Raw genomic sequence first — 18,970 nt, forward strand, 5'->3', positions numbered from 1 at the left:
ATAATCCCAAAGCTATACAATCATGCTCAGTAAAATCACATAAATAATCACCGCACGTAATACCCTAAAGATATGAACATACGTGATCCTACTATCTAATCACTGCGGTAAGTTGTCAGATGAAATGTATGGAAGTGTAAGCCATATATATCTACAGGCATACAAATCCTGACAGTTAACTCCATTAGGATATGTCTCAATGTTCAATACAGAGAAGAGAAATGCCACTTAGGCGTTCTTAAAAGTCAGGGTCTCAGGGACGGACTGTTCGACTACGGCGACTAGTAAATAATTTCGCTTAAGTTCGGATGCGATCGCGGCCTCGTTTTTCCCCAGTTTGCTACTTTGCATTCAGAAATGCCTGTGACGTCACCAGGCTTTTTAGCGTTTTTGTAAAATAAAAAATAAAACAATGTGGACTAATGTGGACTGCTGAAAACTGTTCATTTGTAACATACCGTATTCGGGGTAATTCAAGATTGCTGGGAACCCAGGTTTACATTGTTTGCGACACGAGAATTCAGGGGGAGCCTTCCACGTTTCTCGACAAATTTGACGGTAGTTTGCCGGTCCTGGTGTTTCACATACTGTAAGAAGAAATATATAATTTTACAGAGGTTGTTTAATTAACGAAGGGTTCTCTTACTATCAACAATTGCTCCTAGCAGTCCAGTGGAGGAACATGAACAAGCAGTTATACCTTATTCATGCATCAACTCGAACTTCCACTTCCGTTGCGAACAAATTTTAAACAACCTCATTTTAACTTGTTAAACTATCGTTCGTTCGTACCTTCTGTTTCAAACGCTCGGTAGGTCATACTGTGCCGTGGTGCATCTTGGAACGTGTCTGGTAGAACATATGTATTTGGACTTGGGACTGAGTATTCTGAGGAAAAAAGATGAGGGTAAAATTATCGTATATAATCACATTTACAATGGCTAAGCTTTTTTTAATTTCCTTCTTATGAACGAGAATCAAGCATTGTCAATTAACATAGAGAAGTAGTGCAAGCGTTTCACTCTCAAACTATAATAATTCTCACTTGAAGGTATTGTCTGCCTGCCTCGTATCGACGTTGCTACGCCAGATCCAATGGTTGATTTGATTTCATAAGAACCAGGACCTGGAGCTTTGAATGCTAAAACCCACAGAATTCTATAAATTATGTAGCAAATTCATGCCATATTGAAGACTGTGAAATGTAATTATTTTGGGGTGTTTTCTTACTGGACCTTGCGAGAGACGGTTTAGAAGTGATAGAGGTAGATTCGATCTTATATAAAAATGTTCATACCAGATTGATCGCGTACTTTATGACCCAGAGAATATTGAGGTCCTCGATGCGAGTTTCCGATGTTGTACTCCGCAGGACCAGGTATATCCTTATCATGTATTGATCTGTACTTCAGACCAAACGACTTTTTTACACCGCGGGTGGCAAATGGAGCGTAACTAGGACCTGGAGCTGCGAAACCTTCAACATAAAAACATTACCGTAAAAATTCTAGTAAACTTTTAACCGAAACATACGTGAATACGAACATAACAACAAACATTTTAGCAATACGCAGTTAAGCATCTTAGTGGCAACTTGTGTAACATGTTGGCACTATTCATCACACGAGTATCAAGAATTCGTAGGAATTTAGAAACATAGAAAAGAGGATAAAGAGCATTAGGATTTAGGACTTGCCATACCAAATTTGTTTTGAGTGAAAGACTTTATTGTGAAAATCTATGCCTATTAAGCTCAGCCCCCTGACAATATACTTTTCATATTGAACTGAGCACAAGAAAACAGGCTAGCATTACTGTAAATCATTGCGACGAATGCTTGCACATATATTTCTACAATTCTTAACCGCTTAGGCCTGTTTTAGACGTCGAACTTTTCATGTGCCGAATCGAATGCAAATGAACTTAATTCTTCTTAAAGACTTCAGCTCAGTAACATTAGGTTCGGCAAATGAAAAGTTCGACATCTGAAACAGGGATGTAGCCATGGGGGAGTCGTGGGAGCCACGGCTCCCCCCTTTGAAAACTTATTGTTAATATCTAATATATATATTTATTCGACCCGAGCCGAAATGTTGTCATGTAATCGTAAAAAAAAATTCGACCCGGGCACTAAAAATCGCCTTGACAAGCCTTTTCATTTGTTTAGCCTCTTCATCAATTTGTATGAGCAATCACAATCCCTTAAAGGTCAAGTTATTGCCATTCAGGATTTTAAAGCGCTCGAAGAATCGAAATAGGTCTACTACCAGCTTTTACTAACTCAGGCAGGGCTGAAAATTTCATCCTGGTCTTAAAATAATTCCCAAGTGTCATAAACTCAGCCTGGGCGGAAACTTAATTCCATGTAATTGAAAAAAACTTTCGGCCCGGTTAGACGGGCTGCAACTCTAGCCTCACGGCTCCCCCCATCTTTAAGGTCTGGCTACGTCCCTGATCTGAAACAGGTCCTAATTATTCTGTGTAGCATATTATATCGTCTAGTTGTTCATCTCATTGCTTCCGTATCAATACGGAAGATATCAATATAATTCTATTTACTGCACATTTTCATTCTACTGGGTGTCCCAGAAAAAAGTACTCCGGTTTGATTCATAATAGCTTCTAAACTAGCTAAGCTATTAAACTGAAATAACTTTCACTAGATTGAGGGAAGACTAACTTAGATTTTGATATATTACAGTTGTATTTTACTTTAAAATTTACGGAGATATCAATGTTCAAAATTGGTAGCATATTTCTGGATGTGTCTAAATTATGCAAAAAACGCCGTATCAAATGTTAATCAATATAGGTATTAGTGCACAAATTGATTATCACTGCGCATTATATAAAATAAGGAATGGGACAAACTTGAAAAAGGTCTGCCTTGAACCTATTTTTGGAAGCTTTGAATGATTAACAGTGTGTTAGTATCACGAATGAAAATTCTTGCCAACCTTTTGTGTCCACAGGTTCCACAGCAATGTTAGGCGGGCCAAGGATAATGGGTTCATTAAATCTTGATCCAATAGTATAACCCGGTGCATGCTTGCCCGTGTTGTAATATTCTACTTTATACGCAGCGCTACCAAGACTGCACGTGAGGTGATCACGTGATTTAGGCCAGTAGGGTGAGGTCTCGAGTTTCGCTTTTAAAGTTCTCGTCTTTTTATTCCAAATCATGTTTTCACTCGTGTCGTACTTTGGACCCGGCGCGGTGTCAACTGCAATATAACGAATTATTTTAGAAAAATCAGGACGTTTCTATTGTGACTGTATCGGTATCAGTAAAAAGTATCAGAGTTGGGCTGCACTCTGACGTCTGAACTAGACAGGTGCACGTGCTATGGAAGTGCCGTATTGGAGAGGTGCCCATGTTAAAGAGATCGTTTTAGAAAGATGGCTGTGTTAGAGAAATTTCTGTGTTGGAGAGATGGTTGTGTTAAAGAGATATAAAAATCAGAAAGATGGTTGTGTTAGAGAGGTAAAAGCATTAGAGAGATGGCTGTGTTAGAGAAATTGCTGTGTTGGAGAGATGGCTTTGTTAGAGAGATACAAGATTTAGAGAGATGGCTGTGTTAGAGAGGAACGGGCATTAGAGAGATGGCTGTGTTAGAGAGTTACAAGCATTAGAGAGGTACACGCATTAGAGAGATGGCTGTGTTAGAGAGGTACAAGCATTAGAGAGGTATCCGTATTAAAAGATGTTATTGCCTGTATTTGACCTACCTTTTTTATCTTTTACCTTTCCAACAATGGAGTGTTGTGGAGCCATAGGCTTGGTTAACTCAATAGCAGGAGTGTAGGTTGAAGGACCCGGACCTGACAAAGCTGCAAGTAAACAAATACAATTCTTGTTCTTCTTTCGGTTATGTTTAATAATTAGCGAATTTAAATACTTACTTAGTGGGTGCTATGTTTAAAAATACATAATAGTGGATGAATATTTCGATACCTTGTTGGGTTAACGCTTTTTCACCATCTTTTGGAAGGTATTCACCCATTGCATTGCGTTCCACTAAAACAAAATGTAAGAACAGCGAAGTCCTTTTAAGCAATACGTGCATACACAGCATATTAAAATGCACACTGATAACAAACTTCGTTTGCAGCTCTAAATGACTTGAAAGTACCTAGTCCCTTACCAGTCCTAGGAGAGGGTATCACCACTTCAACCCACTCCACATCTTCGTCATCTGAAGTGATCACGTGATTGTTATCTACGTCATCATTACCCTCGTCGCCCAGATTAACGACTTGCTCTGATATCTCAACATGGCGAACACTCTAAATTCAAAACTGACACTTTATTGGAGAAAATAGAATATAGGAAGAGTGAACTCTAAAGTCTTTAATATTACCAGCTTGTGATAAAGATGTCTGTATTTTGCTAAAGGCTTTGTGTCATATGCTGAAATACTCGAGTACCTTTAGTTTAACTACATAGTTGGTGGTTTAGGATTGAGAGAGCTATCTTGCTATCACGCTATATTCAGGTTTTTTGTACTCGGTATGATGATAACAATTCGTGAAGAAAATGCAATCATATTTAATACATATTTAATCAATTTTGTACAAACGCCGATACATGCAGCATAACTTTAACAGTATTTAACTCTTAACAATGCTAGATACATCCATTCGTTTGATGAACACTATATAATATTCGCGTCCACGTTTTTTTTAGAGATTTGGCTCTATTGTTTCAGCACGCGGACCGCTTATATAGTACGTCAAGGTACTTAATGTTGGCATATCGACCTATAAAGTTGACACATTTTTTTCAAATTTAAATCGGTCACCATGGCATTGGCAAAATGTGTGATAAGTCAAATCATCTTAGTGAGGCTGTACATGTTAGCTAGCTAGGTTTAGGCCTTCTTTCTATAAGATATTGTTTTTTTAAAGCAGCCATGTATGTTGATACGCGTGCCACTATTCTAGTCCATATCATTCCGTTTACACTATATCATGTTCCTGCTGTCAGGCACAGACAGGTCTGGAAACCGGGGAAAGGCGTTTAACTTAAACGTTGGATAAGTTTAAAATACTCTGATACATCTTGTGAGTGATTGAACCTGCATCTTATATAAGCATTAAATATGCACTTCCATTGAAAATTAAACTATTTGCATATCGAAATAGTTCAATTTTCAGCTTATCCACCGTTTAAGCCAAACGCCTTTCGAACAACCGATACATCTTGTGAGTGATTGAACCTGCATCTTATATATAAGCATTAAATATGCACTTCCATTGAAAATTAAACTATTTGCATATCGAAATAGTTCAATTTTCAGCTTATCCACCGTTTAAGCCAAACGCCTTTCGAACAACCGGCCCCAGGACTGTATGCAACCAAAACAGATGAAGCCAATAAATTGACATGATATATTGATATACATAGCTATATAGGGCAGTTATTTCTAAACTGTTCAAATGTTATTGTGATCTTTTTCAAGGATTCTTTTCAACGACTATTTGGAGCCAATGTTTTAAAATGCGGAATTAAAAAGTTCCTGCTTATGCATGCCAAGCAGCTTATTGACATCTATTGTAAACAGTTTCCAAACGTTTAACAATCAATGGCATTACAAATATTTCCATCTCAAATGTGAAGTCGGTTATCAGTATCAATATGGGTATCCTCCCCATTGTGAAGCAAATTTGAATGCTGCTAATTTTAGACATCAGTGCACGAAAATCCCGAACACAACTATAGATGAGAATATTTGTCCACGATGTGAATCAAAGCCGCCATATTTTATCAAATGCTGATGTATCACAGTGAAAATCGCAGTGAAGCAAATTGTTTGGTTATAATATACCAGCTTACGTTATCAATACGAAGGTTGTTCTGTATTCGAATCTGCCATTATGGGATTCTTGAAGACTTGAAATTCAACTTTCAAAGCCTTTTTTGACTTTGAATTTATAGCTTGAGTATCGATTTCCGGCGTCAAGTATCTGATAGAAAAGACTTTGTAGCTATGCATGCTCCTGACTTCGTGGTATGTGTTATGATTGACAATGATAGACACTAATTCACTAAAGAACCGTTTTCAATAACCAGAAAACCAAAAATTTTCTCAAACAGCTGCTGCTGCGTACCAATATATAGGCTATATACTGTATTATTACTATATATACAGAAATAAGTCCCTTATCTGTTCTTAGACTTTATACTGGCATGCATGTATTGGTACAATCAAGGCTGTTGCTATTACATTAAAAGGTACTTATGACTTATGTAAGTCATAAAATAAATTTTAATAGAAAACCATTTTCATCTCTCCTGATGACACATGACTAATTATCTCGTTCTTGTTTGACTGCGGCAAATCACTGGAAATCGTTAAAAACATGCATTTACAAATACGAAATTTATTGTCTTTTTCAGTTTTTGTTTATATTCCTTGTTTTTTTCGCAAATAAATGACAGTAAATAACGGTGACGTTTATGTACACAACTTTTTAATACGAGGCAGGAGTCATGATCAAGGCTGTTAGATATAAGATAGCTACTGATAGCTTAGATAATTGTATATTGTGACTTTGATAATTGTGATGCTTTTGTATCATCCATAGCTATAATAGCAGGTGGTCACACAATTTAAACACAACTTATGCTTTGTTTACTGCATTTGAAAGTGGACTTTGTATGTGTTGCATGACTTTACATATTAAATTCATGTTGAGTATACATAAAGATTTTAATTCAGTTTGAGACGTTTTTGAATGAATTATCTCTCGCCTCAATATATATAACAAGTGTTTACTGCAAATTGCATGATGTTGTACTATATTGCTTTTAAGGGCTTTGATGATATTTTCTTTGACTTTGTCGTCAAGTAAAAATCGAAAATAATAAAACCGCACTCGGGTGAAATATCCGGCCCAATGTTAATATAATGATCTCTATATTTTTAATTTTACAAAAACAGCCAACAATCCTCAGATAAAGGCGACGTGGTCTTGTTTTAACAAGTTGACGGCCATGTGAACTACTGCATAGTTTTTAAATCGACATGACACTGTTTGAACCCACGCTGGGTTGAGACTTGACGTTCGTATTGTCATTAGTATACTGGGTTGAGAAGTTTATGCAAGTATATATATTATACAGCACTAATACAGTTTTGGGGGAAAAGAAACATAGCTATATTTGGCAGATATATTATTCTTCACCAGTTAAATCCTAGCAGCCGAACTCGAGATTCTACAACCATGATGAAGAAATTGGTCGGCTTTCATTTCACCGTCTCTAATATTTACAAGGGGGAGCAGTGTTTTAGGTCTTGTGATATTCTGGACTTCAGCGGCTCAATCATTACGTCATAGCAGCTAAGGATATAAGTAAGCCCTTTGTGAGTTGGCGCAAATAACACGATAATATCACGTAAACAGGTTGCATTTTGATCAAATCTCGTTTGTTGGACAAAAACAAAGAATACAAAGCAGACAAAATTGCCAAAGAAGAGCCAGTTGTGATTTTGTGAATAATATTTTAGTAAACAACCGACATTCATTGGACCCACGCAATTTATATATCTAAATATACATATATATATACAAAGGTGAGAGGTGACAGAATTGTATATACACCAATACAGTTTTTGGAGTATTATATCTCATTTACCTGGAAAAGGAAAATCTATATATACTAGTGCGCAAAGTATTCTTTACCACATTAGACTAAACCATCGACGATTGAGATGTTATTCCGAGTTGGCTATGGCATGAATAACGATACGACTCATTAGACACGTATGCTGAGTTGTACTTTTGATCTGAACGGTTTATCCTACAAACTATATGGTATATAGTAATAGTACATATAGACTACAGCTGCTATAATAATATTGCATCTACGCAGCATACTGAACCATTTGGTTTTTTGGGGAACAGTTATATACGCAATACTGTATACATTTCTCAAAGACAAAGTGAAAGAGGAACGAAAGGCCGTGCGCGAGATCGTACAAACGAATAGACTTCAAACGAAACGTTTTCATCTGCACATGGTAAAATTTGATATTTCTAATGAAAAGAAGATAACTCTTATTAAAAATCGACATCGTCACCATTACATGTATAATAAACATGTCGGCTAAAATTGAATTCAAGTTTTGGAATAGCGGTCACGATTCATCCCTGTTTAATCAGGTAAAAAATATTCGTGCGTTGTTTCATGAATTTCTCATCGCGTTCTTAAAAACATTTCTGGAACGTTCACATACTGTTAGAAGATGGTTTATTTCAGAACCTCGCGGGAGGAGAAGAAGAAGAAAGGTTTCTGTATTGACAACATTTTTTCTGATTCAACTCGTATTTTTTATCAAATTGAACGTTGACACGCATAACACTCACGAACTCGACAGCGCACAAAGCCCAGTTTTCCCGTGTGAAAGAACGCCAGAGGAAGCAGAAGCGTTACGAGAACTATTCCAAGATGTTCTCGAGGTTCTCAACGAACTCAAAGTGAACTATTTTTTGATGTACGGTTCGATCTGGGGAGCATATCGCAGCAAAGGCCCTCTGCCATGGGACTACGACATTGATCTTGGTGTCTATGGTGACCAAACCTTCTCAAATATCCCGCGCGCGGAATTCGCGAAAGCTTTTCAAAAACGTGGAATTCGCGTCAACGACAAAATGCACCGGGCGAGTGTGTTCTATTTGAGCCGCGGAGAATTCGCACAAGTCGATTTGGACGTATTTTTCAATTACAACGGTTGGATGCAACGAACGGGATGGGTTAGTTGGGTGTTGTATTATAACTATAAATCATACCATACGTTTCCGGCTTCGATGCTACGGCAGCCTTTACCCACAATGCAGTTCTATGATGTTCAAGTGCAGGTCCCACGAGGGGGGAAAGAAATCTTAAAGTATTTGTATCCACACGACTGGGAAAGGCCATTCACGCCAGCCGCATGTCATGGAAAGGATATTACAATAGATATGTCCAAAGAAACGACCGACACAACCAAAACTTAATCGTTCAAATATCAGTACTTTCACATGATCATCGCGTGAACAGGTGGTCTGGACAGCTGACCTACTGCACGTTAGTGCTGTACAGGTACTACAGCACGTTAGACGCATTTTCGTCTCGTCCAATGCAACCAAAGCACAAGATGAGATGATGTATAACACTCATTAGATAAATTACTTGCACACACACCAGGCATGCGTGATTCGGCAACACGACGCGAAATTAATTTTCAGTTTAAGGCCCGTTTACACTATACCGGATTCGCTTGTTCCGATATCTTCGTTTGCGTTCAAAGAGCAATGGTTAGTAGCAAATATTTATTACTTTGATAGATTTGGTATATTTATTTCGATCTCGGATAGTAAATTTTTACTGCCTTTTAATAGCTACAAAATTTTGACCACTCCAGAGAGAAGTTTCATTAAGAATAGAACTTTAAAAACCTAATTAACTGACGAGGCGAGTTCGTTAAAAATTGTTTGGAAAAATAAAAATAAAAAGAGAAATACTAATCCTACCTTAGATGATGCCATTTTTAGCTACACAAGGAAACACAGTAAAAGTTATTGTATACGTCATCAAATTAAATGGCGCGCGCGCGAGTCTAGTACAGATCCATGTATAGTTACTGGAGTGTATGTATATGATATATTTCAAAGCTAAGATAAAAGCAAAATTGAAACTGGAGTCATAAGATTATAACACATGCATCATGGTACATGTAAAACTGTAAATTGTAAATTGTAAAATTTAAAATTAAAATGACCAAATTCAGACCTGGATTTGGAATAAAATGAACGTGAGCAATGTGATGTATAAAAGACAAAATTTTCATTTCGATTAAGAGCAAATTACCAGCTGCCTAAATATTTGCTTCAGTTATTTTTTTTATCCCCTTTTCAAACGTTTCCGAAACGTTGCTAATACTGCCGCGATTTTAGCAGCGAATTCAATCGAAGTAAATAATACCAGGCAATAAAATAAAGTTAGCATAATTGCGGTAGCTAGGGTAAAATTAATCGAAAATATTAGCAAATATAGATAAGAAATATCAGTCAAGGGCAAGTCCTCAGGACGAGATTGACATCAGTCTTTCATTCCGTCCGCCCACTTTCATAATAAACTTCCTTTGACGTCAGTATTTATCGTCATTTCCCCCAATCTTATATAGTTACTGCCTATTTCATGCATGTTGTGTCATGGTCACAATTGTAGTAATTTATTATCCGCGATTTCGGATAATTTCTTAACCTTACAAGAACCTTTGTATGTCGGAGAGCAGCTGTCCTAACACTTTCGTACCAAATATGGCATGGAGCTGCTTAAAATAGATAAAAAAACGACGTTTCTCGACGTTTTAGTCTCAGTATGAGCTTTAACTCTCACGACGAAGGCTCTTTGGTGAAAACATCGCGAGTGTTTTTGTCTATTTTAGGTGATCACTACACGACATTTGACACGAAATAATCATTATTTTACGATGATCTATATCTAGCTCATTTTTGATATCTCAACTCCGAACAACTTGAAAGAAGCACATGTTCAGTTACCACATAGTATCGCTGTTTGCTTTGTAGAAGTTTACGCAAACTTACAGAATCTCAGGTCTTACAGCAGTTAAGCAGAAGGACATCTTTCTTCAATACGGCATCGAAACATTATTTGAATGTAGAAATAAGCCTCTTCATGAAGATGAGAGATATTGGTCATGACCTGCGAGCTTTGTTTTCATCCTATATCAAGTATAGTTTCCGTTTTTCAAGCGTATTTATAGAAAGATGTTCTCATATGGAAGAAATGGAAATGGAATCCACTTAAGCTGATCCGTAGTAGAAAACAGTTTACCATCTTCATGAATATAGGAACAGGAGGATCAATATCACTGATCTGACAATACTGCTGTATAAAACTAGGCATATGAGCTGGTTATACCCAGGGCTGGAGTCCTAGAGTTGTAAAATATGTACAAATATTCATCGGACTAAAGGATCCTTGTCAAATGTCCTTATTATACTTATTCAATATTTGAATAAGTCTAATGTCAACTTTTGGTGAAGCCACACATAGGGTTTCATAGGGTTTTTCTCCAATTGTTCTGGCTTAAACTTTATTTTGTTTATGAGTGACATTTTCAAGGAATTATCCTACCGCCACCATTATGATTACATCATCTTTAATTGTATTTCTGCCCAATTTCTCCTTTAATATGCTCTAAAAACGTAGAATATAGTTTGAGTCACGTACCGCGGAGAAGGGCTGAGGCCCCCTCCCCTCTCCTTGACGATAACCCCCCTCATTATCATCAAGCATCCACATGCCAGCACCTAAATATTGTGTTTTGGTGTGTGTGTGGGGGGGGAGGGTATGTGATAACTATGAGAGTGATATATTACTGATATGACTATGAAAGTTTATTTTTAAAAATTACTTGGTCAAATTTTATTTGACTTCAAACAAATTAGTTGTATTCTCACTTGTGATGAAGCTGATGTTAGTCGACTGAGAAATCTTTGAGTAATGTAAGGCGCCTCTTCTCAGCAACGTCCATTTGATTCTCAAAGTCCTGGAAAAAAATTAACAAAGGTTGAAAACAAACAAACTGAAGTAAGTAAACCGTAAACGTCATTCGAGGTCACGTAATCGAAGGACATCTGTTATTAAATTGAACAAATAATCACTCAAATTGCGATGCAATTCTTCAAATTGAAAAGGAGCTTTATTTGTCCTCCTGTTTCTGGTTCGAGGTAAGAGTTTCTCTGCTGCCCCAAGAGTTTCTCGTTCCCCGAGCCCGCGATTTCTCTGGCGGGAAAAGAAAGCTCTGGGATAATGCAAACCGGAAGCCAAAAGCAAAGGGCTCGCGGGCTCTTGATGCTACCCCAGTTACCCTGGGTACGAGGTTGATCAGTACGGCTAAAATGGGTATACCCGTGCCAATTTCATTCATGCTCGGCCTTTGTATCGATACGCCTGAAAACGTATAAAATTGGCCGTGTCTTGGCAAACAATTGACTGTAGTGTAAACGGGGCTATAGAGTAAACGTTCCCAGCGTCGTACCAGGTCTTTATCACGAGCAACACGGTTGCGTGACACGCGCACGCGTAAGCTTTCTACTTTTCCTTGTAATCGTATCGCCATACAACCCGTGAATCGATTGTCTTTCTCTACGGTACTTACACCGCGTTTATAAAGTTCTTCCCGTTCCAACTTCCACGAAAGGTTTTCGATTTCGCGTTCTAACTGGGCTTGTTGGTATTCAAACTAGAGTGAACAGAAATCCTTGTGTTTAATAAACCGTTAAAAACTTCCTACTTACATATATTAAAGATAAAGAACGCTGCTTCGAAATAAGAGCTATATGTCCCTTAACGAAACAGCAAAGTGAAACACTAAAATCTTCTATAAGGTACTTAAATGAGTAATTGCACAAGTGAAACCACATATAGATCCGGCTTTAGCTTACCAGATCTTTCCTTTCGTCCTCCATGTAATAAGCAAAGGGATAGGTGTACTTGATTGTGTAACGACACTGAAATAAGCAAAACATTTTAAATTTGCCTGAGGCCTAGTTCTGACGTCGCATTTAGTCGCGTTGAATGAAATTTAAATAAAAGATAATGAGATTGTTAGCCGCATTCAGCCTCGTTATCATTCCATTAACTATTGTTTGAATTACATTCGACGCGACCAAAATGCGCGGAATAGAAAAAAATTGGAAAGAAACTATTTATGGTAAGTCGCCGATTGTTTTACACAACTAACACAAGTGCGGGGACGGAAGATAGGACCGGAAGAATTAATGGGGTCTAAAGGCATGCATGGGCACCTTTGCCTGTATAGCAGGTGACAATTTGACAACAAAAGATGGTAAAAGCTTTGAGGCATTTTGTACATTTCAAACAGCAATGTCAATTGGAAATTGTACATTTCATCAAAGTGTTAACAGTTTATCTACCTTAGCTAAGAGAACAGCAGCGTTCAAGAGATATTGCCAATCTATCCATGTTCCAATGTTATTGTTGACTTTCTCGTGGATTTTTTGATCAATTTTCTTCCTCGTTTCAGCCTCCAGCTTGAGACTTGCACCGTGGTTATACCACTGTAAAGCAATTGAAAATAAACATTGAATTTCATTGGTAACTAATCTGCTCCTCCTCTTATTAGAGACTATGCACAGACCAATTTCCTATGATTCTACCATATAACACTCCAGTGTAATAAAGCAAAAGTAAGATCTAAGGCCCTATACTACTCCAGTGTAATAAAGCAAAAGTAAGATCTAAGGGTTCTTCTTCTTTAAAAAAATATGGAAAATCGGAATACTACTCGTTCATAATAGAATAAATATTTTTTTAATGCTTCCCTTGCTTTCACTCCAGTTGTTTCATTTGCAATCTGAGGATTCTTTTTGTATATGCTGCATTCATAATACTCTCGATTGTGTTCAGTCCAATTTCTCAAACACATCCAACAAAATTCTGCAAAAAAATTGATGCATTTGAAATGCCAGTTTCTACAGCACTGGTATTACAGGCGGTATGCACCCCTAGCCTAGACCAGTAGGGGTGCATGCAGAAGGGCGAAATTTAGGTATTAGTTACATTATCATCCAAGGAAATTGGGAATTTATTGCCCTGATTAAGAAAGAGTCTTACGTTACGCGTGGGCCGAAATTGGAACCGGTAGAAATATGTCCTTTTCTACCTTTTTACCCCGGACCTTTCATCAAATGAGTGTTTACACTGTGGAACTGTCCTTTTGGGGAGTTGAAATCGTTGTTCGGTTTTGCGGTTCTCTCGTAAAGAGAGGATCGACACGAACAAATTTTAAGCCGGTTCCAAATTCCTTCGGTACCTCATAAACTAGGCCCCGACAAACTAAACAGCACGTTATCATCTTTAAATTTTCCAACAAACACACATTCTTATACACCTTTATAATTGGTGCTCGTACTCTAACCCTATCAGACTGCAGCTGCCCCCCTCCCCCCACTACAGAACTGCACAGGATTCATCCCTTGAAATGATGGTATGTGTAATTACTGCTAGTAAAGTTATTAGAGATGGAATGGAGTAAAGGATATTTACCATGTTTACATTTGTAGCATTGCTGAAAAAGAAAACAGTAAGACTTTATTAGCAGAATGAAATGCTGTTAGTAAACAATGAATTCATAATTACCAAATGATTACAGCCACCATTCTTTTCGATACAGATCATACACTTTGGACACTGGCAAAGAAACGATGAGTTTGTTAGTGGGTAATCGATTAATCATCTTCATTAGAGTTTACACCTCCCGGTTAAACACTTATATATAGTGGACCTCTCCCTAACCACGCTGGTCCAACTTAGCTAAGTTTCTCCCACTCGTGCGGGCTCATGTTGTCAGCGGACAACTTACACAAAATTGAGAGCAGAGCGTAAAACGAAAAGCTTTTAATTTTTTATGCGAAGACCGCTGGAAAACTGAGCCCTCTTTACCGGGAGAAAATTTGCCGAATATGACCAACGTGAACTGTCTTCGGAGAAAAAACGAGGAGGCTAATGCTAATCGAGGCGGCGAAAAGACAATAGATCAACTATAAATACGTAATATAATCACTGTGAGAATTGACAATGAAGGGAACATACATCCTTGGTATTGGCCTGAATATAATTCGCTGTTTCAGAATCGTCCTGACATTTTGTTAACCATTTCTTTATCACAAGACAATCTGGAGGTTAATAGCAACAAAAAGATGTTTTATTCCGTAAAAAACGGAGTTTATTATGTAAAAAAGATGGGTGTATTGGAGACACAGAAAATCGAATTGAAAGAAATGCTTGGAGAGATTTCTTTAGGTTCTGACACCGAGCTAGTAGTGAATCATGCTTTTCTTTCTCAGAACTGTAAATCGATTGAATTAAATCACCTCATGTTGCAATCACAGTATACTTCATGTAATCCAAATATTCCTAACACATGGTCCTCCGCACATAGGTTTGGAAAAGAGTACCACAAAATGTCGCCGGGATGTTGCGACGGTGAGACAGGATAACTGTTTAATACTCAGACTATGAAATTACGTACCTGCAGGTGCATGATAGTCTTGTCCACACTGAAAACTACATAAAAATATTAAATATGCTTGTCTAAAGTGGATGGGTGGATTACATTTCATTTTCAATGCTGTTTAATAGCACCTAGATTCACAATTCGATTGAGTAAATGAAGTCAATTGAGAAAGCAAAGGTGCTTGTAGTTATGGGCAAAAATAAATTTGATTAAATAATACCTGAGCAAATCAGAGGTGGGCACTATCGTATACACGTAACTGAACTGGGTCTGAGTTGCATAAAATGTTTTCTCAGTGCTGGTACAAGGTTATCAGTGAGTTATAATCGCAACTTTGTCACGTCAACAATTGCTTACGGCAACCACGCATCAAAACCAGCAAAATTCTCGCCCGTTTTTCCCTCCAACGCAGAGGCGTTTGATTACTGGGTGAGTTAACAAACAAAACTGGAACTTGAATCCATCACTTCTGTGTAACTTACCAAAATGACGTTTTGCACTTCGAGCAGAGAGCACGTTTTGCTTTACACGACTCTGCTTTTATGATCGCGGAGCAATCAGTTCCAGGGCACCATTGAAACAACGGGTGCGTCTAAAAATGCACACAGTACATTGATTTGCTTATCAAATAACTGTACACCCAAATGGCCCAATCGGAAACATTCTCCACAAAATAATTACACATCTTCACAAATTACATGCACTTTTTACAAAACCTTATATTGATTCGATTGGCCGAAATGTACACCTACTGTATGTACAGTAAATAACTGCATAAAATCAGCGACGTAGAAAGTTCGCACGTACTTAACAGAGGAGGAGGATTAACACTTCCTACTGCCAGAATTCATCTTTTACCTCTTATCAAAAACTAATCATCTTATATTTTCCCAAGAGTCTGAATGTTTCCCGAGACGAAGTCAAGGGAAACATTAAGACTCGAGGGAAAACAAAACTCACTACTTCCCGAGGTAGTGTACATCAAGTGTTTTGTTATATAGGAATAAAAACATACATGTTACAAAAGAATTCCATTTAAAAAAACACATTTTACTTTGTTATGAAAATATGCGGGCAGCAATTTTTCACTTGTTTCCCCGGTGGGAAATATTGCATTTATTTAAAGTCATGTGGCTACGAATGAATCAATCACATTTAAAATACACAGCACCTATATAACAATTCATATTAGAGACGGGAAACCCATCGAGGACAGGAAATTCGTCTGATGTGAATCCGGTCACAAAAGGGGTTTCTCGTCCGAATTTTCCCGTCTAACTTTCCCGTCTTGGGTAAGTTGACGGGAATCCCGTCTGGACGAAAAACTCGTCTTAAATTCGCATTTAGACGGATAAATCGGACGAATTTCTCAAATGACAAGGCTATGTGCGGAAAAAGGCTAAATATTAAAACAAAATGATTATCGTAATAATTACGATGCCCTTTTTAGCATTACCCGATCGAACCATCATACAGTACGTCTAAATTTATCCATTCCTATTCATAAGACGGGTAAGATCAACAGATCAAGTTTCCAGTCTGGTTGCCAGGTAGTCACACCCTAACCCCCTTGGTCATTGGTGCCTAAGCCGTGTTAAATGTATCAGTCTTTTTCTGATTTAATCAAAACATGACAGTGTCAGTGTAGCCTACAGCTAACAATTACTGTACCTTAATCTGATCATTCAAAAGGAAAAATTTGAATCTCTTCAAATTATCAGAATTCAACTTTAGACTCAGGAGATTGTCTGAACCAACTAAGATATTACACTTCATACATTCAATGCCTGATAAATGAAATTTGAATAATAAATAAGATGGAATCTCGATTTAAACAAACATTATACATTTGATACATATTTTTACAGAATTTGGCCACAAATGAGCCTTCAGGTATACAATTTCTAATCTATGAAATGTTGTACCAACATGCTGTCGTGTTTGTATGGTGCAACAAAACATCGTTGGATCTTGCTTCTATCAATTGATGAAAGCTTTTATATTTGATTTAACACTATAAGCACTTACCTAATGCTATGCCATTTTCAAGCTTAACCATGACATGACCTAACCAACAATTGTTGCAAAATGTATGCCCGCATTGCATTACAAACTCCATTGGCATTTCAATGCTTTGAAAACATACTTCACATTCACTGGCCGGCTGAAAAAAAAATTGTGAGTAACAAACAGATGTGTCTTTAACTTTCGGATTTGGAGGGGGAAACAAGAAAATTTTCAGTCTGTGTGGCTTGATTTCCCACATTTTAATAAAACATATTGATGTATTGTATCTAAAACAAGGGGAAAAGGAGGGATGTGGGGCTTTTCCCAACTAGTTTATCTTAAATAGGCTCTGGGTTAGAAATTAAACAATATAGACAAAGAAAATCAAAGAGTATCATAAATACATGATACATACAATATGTTACTCTAAATAGACTGGGCAAACATACTGGGCAAACTGAAAGTGTTTAACTTTACAGGATCAGTACACCTTTTTAATAACTATTGTGGTACATTATGGTGTAAAATGCAACCATTTTTTAACATTCAAAATTATCTAACCTTTAATGAAGAAATGGATCTTTCTGGCATGATTCTTGCTTCAATAAGCAAAGCTCTAGGGTCGATGCTATACCTAAAAAGCCCAAAATAATCTATTAATAAGGTACTTGCAATATAAAGCCCTAGTTAGAAAAGAATTTACCATTCATCTAACTATATGTATCAGGTAGCTAAATTCACAAACCTTTGGAAGATTTTGTCTATGTCCCAGTGATAAAGTGTGAGTAATATCCTGGATACAGACCTTGATTCCTGAATCAAATGAAGGGTGTAGAATGTAAATACACTGTAATAAACAGTGAATAGTGAAATGTGCCCCAGTTCACTGAACGATTAGCTTTTGTAGTACTAGTGTTGGACTATTATTTATCAATTTCCATTGATATTTTTTTTAAAAAAAACTTGTGAATAATATTTAGTTGCCAAAAGAATCAATAGTAATCAAACACATTTGATAATGCATTTTATGGATAAAGTAATATATTAATTATATTACTTTCAACCGTTTTGCAGTTTCGTCGACAAAGCAATCCAACATATTTTCTGCATCCTCTTGAGTGATTAAAACATAATCAAAGTATTCTGGATCTTGTTTGGGCTCATCTTGAAACACAAGATCTTCATCATCATCATAGTTGTAATAATCATCTGAGTCACTTTCGTCTGTGTTCAAGGATGCATCTCCTTGATAATGTTAGTAATATGATGCATTAGTCTCATCGAAGTATAATAGCCATAAAAATAGGTCCTTTGGTTGATCAAATGAAAGGATTGCAAAGTTTGAGGCAAATTCATTTCCAGGACTGGATTTGAGGCAATATCAATCAACATCATCAATTAAACTCGCCTACTTTCAGTTCTTTGCTTTACTATACTATATTTTCAATCTTAACCAATATCAACCCCCTTTAACAACTGCTCTGTGACTTTAATATTGTTACAAATTGAAGTTGTGATTTTAGAAATTTTTTCTCCTAAAAATTAGATTTCGAATAGGAACTTAATTAATTAGGCTCATAATAATTGCGTACTGTATGTCATATACACACAAGGAATTAAGATGTCATATGTCATCAAGAATTTTAAAGTTACAGCAAGGTTTATATTAATATGTGAATACCTTCAGCATTTCCGGACGACATTGCACATTAGAAATTCCTTCAATAGTAATTTTATGGCGAACAATTTATTTATTTTGCTTTCTTTACATCTTTGACCTGAAATTTTTTTGTCTTAGGAAATAATTTTATTTGGAAGTTGAGTCATCCATGATCCATTGAACCATGTGCAATCTCTGATTCACCGTAAATGAAGAACGTCATGTTATATAAATATTGTGTTTGTTTACC

General features: G+C 37.0%; 2 protein-coding genes across 2 annotated transcripts; both read right to left on the minus strand.

Moving 5' to 3' along the window:
* Positions 1 to 47: 47 nt before the first annotated feature.
* Positions 48 to 8,942, minus strand: LOC114530532. Its single transcript, XM_028552101.1, has 10 exons — positions 8,794 to 8,942; positions 4,146 to 4,287; positions 3,956 to 4,018; positions 3,730 to 3,831; positions 2,958 to 3,224; positions 1,298 to 1,477; positions 1,046 to 1,141; positions 793 to 888; positions 459 to 587; positions 48 to 64 (listed from the first exon to the last, which is right to left on the minus strand). Exons 1-10 carry the CDS (start codon positions 8,794 to 8,796, stop codon positions 48 to 50), a joined length of 1,095 nt encoding a protein of 364 aa, XP_028407902.1. The 5' UTR covers positions 8,797 to 8,942.
* Positions 8,943 to 10,209: 1,267 nt separating this feature from the next.
* LOC114530524 (E3 ubiquitin-protein ligase ARIH2-like) lies at positions 10,210 to 18,912 on the minus strand. Its single transcript, XM_028552088.1, has 17 exons — positions 18,742 to 18,912; positions 18,118 to 18,305; positions 17,806 to 17,873; positions 17,622 to 17,694; positions 17,082 to 17,217; positions 16,725 to 16,840; positions 15,536 to 15,645; positions 15,069 to 15,103; positions 14,630 to 14,712; positions 14,177 to 14,227; positions 14,084 to 14,105; positions 13,323 to 13,474; positions 12,952 to 13,095; positions 12,460 to 12,525; positions 12,174 to 12,257; positions 11,473 to 11,561; positions 10,210 to 11,209 (listed from the first exon to the last, which is right to left on the minus strand). Exons 1-16 carry the CDS (start codon positions 18,761 to 18,763, stop codon positions 11,490 to 11,492), a joined length of 1,422 nt encoding a protein of 473 aa, XP_028407889.1. The 5' UTR covers positions 18,764 to 18,912; the 3' UTR covers positions 10,210 to 11,209; positions 11,473 to 11,489.
* Positions 18,913 to 18,970: the final 58 nt, after the last annotated feature.

This window comes from Dendronephthya gigantea, unplaced genomic scaffold (assembly GCF_004324835.1).
Source record: "Dendronephthya gigantea isolate DGI-Jeju-01 unplaced genomic scaffold, DenGig_1.0 000064F, whole genome shotgun sequence".
NCBI lineage: Eukaryota > Metazoa > Cnidaria > Anthozoa > Malacalcyonacea > Nephtheidae > Dendronephthya > Dendronephthya gigantea.

Coding starts and splice junctions, on each gene's coding strand:
- LOC114530524 (XM_028552088.1), bottom strand. CDS start 18,763: ATGTCGTCCGGAAATGCTGAAG. Junction 14,228..14,629: donor TTCAGGCCAATACCAAGGAT/GTATGTTCCCTT, acceptor TTTCTTTGCCAG/TGTCCAAAGTGTATGATCTG. Junction 11,562..12,173: donor AAGAACTTTATAAACGCGGT/GTAAGTACCGTA, acceptor ATTTTTTTCCAG/GACTTTGAGAATCAAATGGA.
- LOC114530532 (XM_028552101.1), bottom strand. Junction 3,225..3,729: donor AAAGGTAAAAGATAAAAAAG/GTAGGTCAAATA, acceptor GTTATATTGCAG/TTGACACCGCGCCGGGTCCA. Junction 588..792: donor CCGAGCGTTTGAAACAGAAG/GTACGAACGAAC, acceptor TTCTTCTTACAG/TATGTGAAACACCAGGACCG.